This window comes from Lottia gigantea, assembly GCF_000327385.1.
Source record: "Lottia gigantea unplaced genomic scaffold LOTGIsca_205, whole genome shotgun sequence".
NCBI lineage: Eukaryota > Metazoa > Mollusca > Gastropoda > Lottiidae > Lottia > Lottia gigantea.
In genome coordinates, this window is record NW_008708430.1 from 122,652 (window position 1) to 131,594 (window position 8,943).

Consider the following 8,943-nt stretch of genomic DNA (forward strand, 5'->3'; position numbering starts at 1 on the left):
AATAGCTACAATAACTTTAACGTTGTGAAACAATTCCCCACTGTTTCTTTAGCTTGGGTGACTAGAGGCAAAGGTTTATTGATTGGCAATTGTTTACACCCTAGATGTAAACAAACAAAAAGTGTTCCTTGTGTATTGGCCCGTCTTGTAAATAATAAATTACAACGTGCCTTGAACATTTCGTTATTGTCAATAATTCCCAGCTGGAATTTTCGTTTTTTTCGTGAAAATATGTATGGTTAAAATTTGACACTGTTTGAGTCTGCATGAAAACGTCTATATATTTAATATCTTGATGTGTTCTATTTTTAGGAACTTATGACCCCTTCTTCGGGAAGTGACCTGAGGAAATATCAGTTTAAAGTTGACATTATTTGAATAAATCACTCTTTATATATCATAAACCGTTTTGTCTTAATTTGTGAAAAATTTGGTGATATTCGTTCCAACGAACGTTTTAAGACGAAAATTCAAAATCATTTTGCTTTCCCACCCTGTTAGAAATGCATGTTGGTGGAGGAGCACCGAACTATTTTGAATCCCTTTTTAAGAATTTTAGTCAAATTTTGGCATTATAAGGTTGAAAATTGTTCGAAACTAGCGAGCTACTCCTATAATAATAGGCTGATTCCACTATCCCTTTCCACTATTGTCCCTCATTGTGTACATTACATGGTTTCGTCCTTCTTCATTATCCCAACCAATAGCAGAAACTCTGCTTATCCATTTTAAAAACTTTTATAATCTTAACCTTTATACAAAATCTTTAGGTACTACCTAACATTTATACACTATCACCTTGTACAACTCCCGTTTATATACAATATCCTGGAACTGTCTAACCTTTATACACTATCACCTTGTACAACTACCATTTATATACACTATATCCTGGTACTACCTAACATTTATACACTATCACCTTGTACAACCACTATTTATATACACTATCTCCTGGTACTACCTAATATTTATACACATTGTACTACCACCATTTATATACAATATCCTGGTATTGCCTAACCTTTATACACTATCACCTTGTATATACAATATACTGGTACTACATAACCTTTATACACTATCACCTTGTACAACTACCATTTATATACAATATCCTGGTATTGCCTAACCTTTATACACTATCACCTTGTATATACAATATACTGGTACTACATAACCTTTATACACTATCACCTTGTACAACTACCATTTATATACAATATCCTGGTATTGCCTAACCTTTATACACTATCACCTTGTATATACAATATACTGGTACTACCTAACCTTTATACACTATCACCTTGTACAACTACCATTTATATACAATATACTGGTACTACCTAACCTTTATACACTTTCACCTTGTACAACTACCATTTATATACAATATCCTGGAACTGCCTAACCTTTATACACTATCACCTTGTACCACCACCATTTATATACAATATCCTGGAACAGCCTAATCTTTACACTTTAACCTTGTATAACTACCAATATATACAATATCGTGGAACTGCCTGACATTTATACACTATCACCTTGTACCGTCTAACCTTTTTACACTATCTTCTGGTTCTGCCTAACCTTTATACACTATCCCTGGATCGCTCTAACCTACATATATTATCTCCGGGTACATCCTAACTTTTTTACCTAACCTTTATACACTATCACCTTGTACCCCTACCATTTATACACAATATCCAGATATCCCTAACCTTTATACACTATCTTCTGGTACCCCTGACATTGATACACCATCTCTCAGTACCCCCGAACTTTTTACACTAACTACAGGTTAACCTTAAATCCGTTACTTGGTTATACATCACCTTCTGATATACTCTATCCACCACAAAGAGTTAAAGAGCAATTGAATACTTTGTAACTAAGAGTCTATGTAAAACTGATTTGACTAGAGACATCGTCAAACTTCAAATAGGACATAAAATGCAATTTTTTTTTTACACTAGGATAATGTTCAGGAAAATACGTGGTGCAGAGAGAATCTAATTTCGATCCTAAAAAAAGTCTACCTCTTGTCAACGACATAAAACTTTTTGCATCAGTTTGAAGTTTTGGGTTGTTAACAAATTACGATTTTTTCGAAACCCAAAGGAAGATGATTCACGAACTTTTGATTTTTGTGGTAAGTCAACACAGTTATAAAAAAAATATGTGTGAATAGATGAAAGTAACAGTGTTTTTTGTGGGGGAAAATATGCATTTTCGAGATATCTCTTGGCGAGTAAACTAACATACCAGATGGAAACAAACGTGATTTTTTTTCGCTTGAAGTCAATCAATGTCCACATTGTTTTAACACCTCGAATTCGACTCTTCTTGAATATCGAATTCTTCATTAAGAAGAAATATCATATAAAGAAAATAACCACAAAAATTGAGAGTATTGACATTTTCAGTCAGTAATGTCAGCTTCCAAATATAAATCGACGTGGCACAATTTATTAGTCATTCCAACAGGGGATTCAAAATAGTTTTTGTTGGTCTTCGTGTATCGGAATACACTTTTGGTATCATTGGTTGGGATAATGCCAAACTAGACCAAAAGAGTATCCATTTACAGTGGCGGAACCAAAGAGGGAATGGGCAGAGGGGGCAACCGCCACCCTCGCAGTCCCGAATTAAAGTATTTCGGGCATAACTCTCAAAACTAGATTAGAAATTCGGGCAATCTCAGATATTTCGCCCTCCCTCGGACGTCAATCTGGCTCCGCCACTGTCCAAATACAAAACTCTTTTACGTCAATAAAATCTAGAATCAAAAAATATTTGTGTTATGACCCAAGAGGAATCAGGTCGAAACGGAAGGAATCAACATTTTAAAATTAAATCTTTGAATTTATGATTTCAAAGAAAGGTTTGTAAATGACATCCCGTGCATGTAAATATTAATCCTTCTCAATATTGTTTGTTCAAATTCTGAATAATTCTAAAATATTCATAACTCGCATTTTCAGGAAGTTGATATTACCAGTTTTCTACATATTTGGCATCCAACATATTTAGCCTGTGGATTTAAGAATTTTCAAGATTATAATTTTCAAAAACCCTTCCTGCTTAAAAGTCTCAATCGACACCAAAGGACGGACTCGTCTTCATGTACATTCTTTAATGTTATCAACCCATACAATGTACTTTAATACCACCAATAGTTCACGTAAAGAAATAAGATAAATCTCCATTAGATCCCACTGCCTCCGGTCTATGTTTTGGAATGTCCTTAAACGTATTTATTTGTTCGAGGATTCAATTCGTCGGGTAGCGGACTTGATTAAAACTTTCTAAACAATACATAATCTGTATAGGAAAAATCAGTTTAAGCTGCGTTTCTTATCTTCGGTTTCACATCGTACAATTAATGATATCCTATTTTATTTGGCCGATCTCCCAAAATTTCCTGCCAAAATCAAGACACCAATAAATCTAGAGTTCAATGTTGATATACTTTTTACAAAGGAGAAAACTGAACTAGAGTGACCTTGAAATATCGAGTAAATTTTGTGAATTCTCGTACGATTCGTGTAATTGTTAGACAGAAGGACTAACTGCAATGAAAACGGTATCATTGTTAGACAGAAGGGCTAACTGCAATGAAAACGGTATTATTGTTAGACAGAAGGGCTAACTACAGTGAAAACGGTATTATCGTTAGACAGAAGGACTAACTACAGTGAAAACGGTATTATTGTTAGACAGAAGGACTAACTACAATGAAAACGGTATTATTGTTAGACAGAAGGACTAACTATAATGAAAACGGTATTACTGTTAGACAGAAGGACTAACTACAATGAAAACGGTGTTATTGTTTTATTTCAATATTGACATCGATTAGTTAAACGATGTTAGATACCAGTAAACACCCATTGACATCTATCTATCTGATGTTTTGACTTTGCTCAATAAACTGGCGAGTTTGCCTCTCCAAATGTTTGTTCTACCAGTATTTGTACACAAGTTACCAGTAACTGCGATTCTGAAAATGTCGTCTATTTTCTTTGGTACTATTCTTGGTAAAATTTGTTCAATATGATTGATTCAGTAAATACCAGGCACCAATCTAGTTATTATGTTTAATTTAATGTAAAAATACATAAATGCACTGTATTCTGTCATGAAAACATATAAATTAGCATTTTGGCCAAAAGCACATGACGATGAATTAAGCTAAAGTTTGGTTTAAGTTATCTTATAAGCAAGCAACCGTTATGGTTGAAATTAAACTGAATCTGTTTTTGGACGGGTTTCCTGATTCCCATGTCACATGGGAGATCAGCAATAAAATGTACGATTTTTTATTTTGACTTATCTTTTACATCCAAATACATTTTTTACTGTCTACTATTTTTAACATCGATATGTCATTTTTCTTGCACCATTCAACCAGTTTTTTTTGCTGTGAAGCAGTGAACCACATAGTACAACATAGAACACTAGAACTAGAAACAGATTAGCTTTTGACCAACTGTATACCTAAGATATACAAAACATTCAAAGCAAAAACACAGAAGTTCACGAAGGAAATTATGAAAGGTACATTTTGGAGCATGATCTGTGCATCAAATTCTCATACCAAATTTATTTCAAGTGGACATCAGATTGTGGATTTATGATAGGAATATAGTTATAGAAATTACAAAATGAAAACTCGAGTTCTTTAGCCTTTCGTAACAAGATAAGCGGACCTTTATTATAATTTATAAAACAAATGAAAATGAAGCGGAAAAAAGATACTTCCGGGGAGTGTGAGACTCCAATTGGAGGGGTCACACGAACCCTTTGACATTCATTATATGACATAATGTTAATGATCATCGTTGACCTCAACGGTTATTGATTTTTAACTGTTGACTAGTTCAAATATACACACATTACTTTCTCATAGTCCAAAAATGTACTGCCCAGTACAAGACAACTCTTGATAATCTTATGATAAACATCGCTTGCAGTAAAGTTGGCAATTGGTCAGCTTGTGCAAATATACGCCCCTTATGCAGTCCATGGTAACAGTGTTTTATAGTCACTAATCCCCAAAGCCAATTCACAGAGTATCATTCAGACCATACAATATAATTTCTAAATACTGAACACCCAAAGGCTGATTATGGAACATTATTTCTAAATACAGTTTATTAAGTATGATGTATTATTAACCAATGCAACGTCTATATACTGAACACCTTGTAACAGTTCATGAGACTGACACTTTTCGAACAAATAAAGTGTAATTTAATATTGTGATCAACGTTCACTTAGTATACACCTTTATGCGTTCTACTGCAGGCAACATAACATAAACCAATTAAGCGGAATTCTACATTACGCCCCCATTATTTCAATTTACAACGTTGGTTACAAATGCCATTCCTTTTAAATTTTTAAAATGTTTTAATGTATGATTAATGTATTTTTGTCAGTTGGTAGTTAGATTGTAGATAAGCTTGAATGTAATCCGTACTACAATATTCAAGAACATAAACAAAATTTGTAACAATGGTCGGGTAAGAATTTGTTTTTTCATGGAATTTCGGTACAATCCGGTTAGTCGGAGTCTCACGTCTCCTATTTGGGGATTTTTTTTTAAAGGGAATATGAAAATGATTTGTTATCCATGCTGAATCTGGTTCGGAGTGAATTATGTAGGCGACAACTATACTTGGAGTAGAGTTACCTCATAAGATAACCAAATGCCAAAAGAAAGGGTTATTCATAGACGATAATTTTTAATAGCGGCTTTTACCTCCGTTGCAACAACGAATCAATTCGAATTTGTTTCCTTATACTAACGAATGGTCAAGGTACTGTGTTCTGTGCGGGATTATTATTATTATTATTATTACAATTATTAAAATTGTCCCCATTCCACACTGCATTGCATTACATGTCATCATTAGCTCAAAAGTAGGGCGTAACACTCCATTTAATTTTAGATGAATATATGTCATTTCAATTTTCAGATTACTTATAATTATGTTGTTATACGTACCACTTGATGTGAGTGGTGTTGAAGCACCAATGGTTAATGGTACATCTCGACGTTATGGTCCAGTTCGTCGAGCATCCGGTAATTGGATTCGAATTTATCTTTATCTGTATCGTTACTGAATCATTATTTTAAATTCTAGATTTGGTTTTGCATTTACTACTGTCAGTGGCTGCAATAAGCTGTACAGAGTTGAAAATTAGTGAATAGCGATAGATTGTTGCAATTCTTTTTAATTCTATGCGAACATTTTCTATTTCAGACATCTTGTGGCATAAAAATACGTTTAATTCTCAGAATATACATGATGGGTTTCATGCCATACCTAACTTGCAATATAATGAAGGTTCCTTGTCCGTAGTAAAAGATCCGGCTGGTGGGCATGGTGATGTTATCAGAATTTACATTAAGAAAGGTCACTACAATGGCATCCACGATCACAGAGGAGCTCAATTCTATACCAAAGTAGGATCCCCAAGAGACTCTATGACTCTCACCTACGACGTATATTTCCAGAAAGGGTTGGACTTTGTAAAAGGCGGAAAGCTTCCTGGACTGTACGGAGGTGATCCTGGTTGTTCCGGCGGACGTCATTCTCATGATTGTTTGTCCACAAGGTTTATGTGGAGGCCACATGGTGACGGGGAAATGTATGCTTATATGCCAGCGGATCAGGCAAATGGCTTTTGTGACAAGAAGGGTAACGATTGCAACGATGCTTATGGTATTTCTATTGGAAGAGGTTCCTGGAGATTTAGAACGGGACAATGGGATACAATTTCTCAACATATTCATCTTAATTCCCCTGGTCATAAAGATGGATACGCTATCGTATGGCATAACGGCAAGAAAGTGCTGGATGTTCGAAATGTCAATTTTAGAGAGCATAGTAATCTGAAACTTGAAGGTCTTTATTTTTCCGTTTTCTTCGGTGGCGGGTCGTCAGCATGGGCTCCGACCGCAGATTCCCATATCTATTTCCGCAATTTTATTATTTCAAAGGAAAGTCATTTACCCCATTTAGTTGGCTGAACAGTTATATAATCGCAAATAAACAGAGTGAATTCCTATCAATATTATGTATGTTGTTTTCCGCCATGTCAAATATCAGATACCTCGCAATCTTGACATTCTACACGTGATGATGTGACAGTTTTGTTTTTAGTTTGGAAAGGTCACGCTTGGATCACTCAGTTATTTACCAAGGCACAGGTCCCCGCACAGGTCGAGTACTGATTTTGTAGGACGCAATTGTAATGCAATTTGACGGGATAATAACTCCTGGTCTACAGGCTCTGTAAAATAAATCTTTCAAACAACATAAGCTTTTAGGACTACCTAAAAGGAATTCCGAGTTCATAAACCCAGTCACAGAGAGTCATCCGGTGTTCTAGAGCTACAGCATGAGATAGCATGACCTATTACGCCAACCACAGTGTTTATCATAGTTGAGATCAGTAAATGTTTTGAGCCAAGAACTAATAAGTTGAAAATGGCCTCGGGGAGAGTCATCAGCTTGTGTAAGCTATTTTGACTCTTCTAAAATGACAAACCCGGTCGCAAATTAGCAAAAGATATTGTTCCTTTTATACTTAAAAGGATACTACATCTTAGAAACATAAAATGTGTCAAACTTGGTCAACAAGTGTATATATTCATCAGTTGGATTTACCACGTGCCATGACTAAAGAATAAAATCCTTATATAAGGCGAAATATCCTTTATAACGCTTCTAAGAATGTTTAATTACTAAGATAAATTGATTATTACTAAGTTTTATGGATTTATTGGAATAAGGTGGGATTATGTCATATAATAGTTGTGACAACAAGTTCATACTATGTCCTTGTACTGGCACATCCTTTTAAGAATCCGTGTTCATTATCCGGTTAACTCCACTGACTGTTTTAAACCACTTATATAACTTAATCATGTTAATAAAAAGAACCTTTGTCATTTATTTGGTGACGTTAGTTGTTTCGGTCCGTTTATTTTGGATTTTAAACAGCAGTTTAGGAAATAATCTTTCTCCGAGAGAATGACAGGGTAAGACAATTTTTTAAAATTGACTCTTATTTAGGTGATATTTTGGTTTAAGATAGCTTGCCAGGCAAGGTAATATACGCCCACTGATAGCTTTGTTTGAAATTGAATATTTGTTAGAAAATAGCAATCATAGACACCAGGAAATATTCAACTTATACCCAAATCCATCACAAACTGTGCCATCACAAGTTAAAAATCAAACACATTTGTAAGAATAACGGCAATAACTTGTATTTTATATTTCAAAAGGTTTAGTTTTGATTGTGATCAATTTCATCAAGTTGTCAAATTTGTTTTAGACTTCTGCTTTGTAGAATATAAATTACGTGTTTTACAAGATTTTTGATCAGATTTATCCTTGGGTGATTTCAATAAGTCTGTCATGAATTGTGTATTTGCAGATTATATTCAACCAAATTAGGTTGAAATATTTTTTTAAAAGTTTTATGTATCGAGTTTATGACAGGTGGGAGTTGCTAATATTTACCACCTTTTTTCTCCTGTTGAATTTAATCTTTTTATATCCTTACATTTTTTTTCTCGAAGATTTGATTAGTTTGCATGAAATGCAATGGATTTGTAAGTATACTTGATTGCAGCTGTCTTGGCTAATAAGGACAAGAAAAGTCACCACAGTCTGACATAAACTCATTAGGCCTATTTAAAAGTGGTGGGCAAGTTGTAAAAGACTATTTAAAAGTAGTGGGCAAGTTGGCAAAACACAGCCACCACAATATTGCAGTCTGACATACAAACTCATTTATAGGCCTATAGTAGCCTATGCCTATAGTAGCCTACTTATCCAGCAACTCAATTCAATCTTCCAAGAAACAAAACCTTTCCCCTATGACCCATGTTTAATTTCATTTTTGTATCAGCAC

At 34.4% G+C, this 8,943-nt stretch overlaps 2 protein-coding genes across 2 annotated transcripts in view; both read left to right on the forward strand.

Annotated features, from left to right (window-relative positions):
- Positions 1-6,256: 6,256 nt before the first annotated feature.
- Positions 6,257-7,048, forward strand: LOTGIDRAFT_143482 (hypothetical protein; the record flags this gene model as incomplete). Its single annotated transcript, XM_009053945.1, has 1 exon — positions 6,257-7,048. The coding sequence occupies one exon, from the start codon at positions 6,257-6,259 to the stop codon at positions 7,046-7,048; it is 792 nt and encodes a 263-aa protein (XP_009052193.1).
- Positions 7,049-8,040: 992 nt separating this feature from the next.
- Positions 8,041-8,943, forward strand: part of LOTGIDRAFT_239189 (hypothetical protein) — a 3,373-nt gene continuing 2,470 nt past the window's right edge. The window contains exon 1 of the mRNA XM_009053946.1: positions 8,041-8,062. Coding sequence (XP_009052194.1) covers positions 8,055-8,062 — 8 coding nt within the window. The 5' untranslated portion in view covers positions 8,041-8,054. The remainder of the gene's footprint in view (positions 8,063-8,943) is intronic.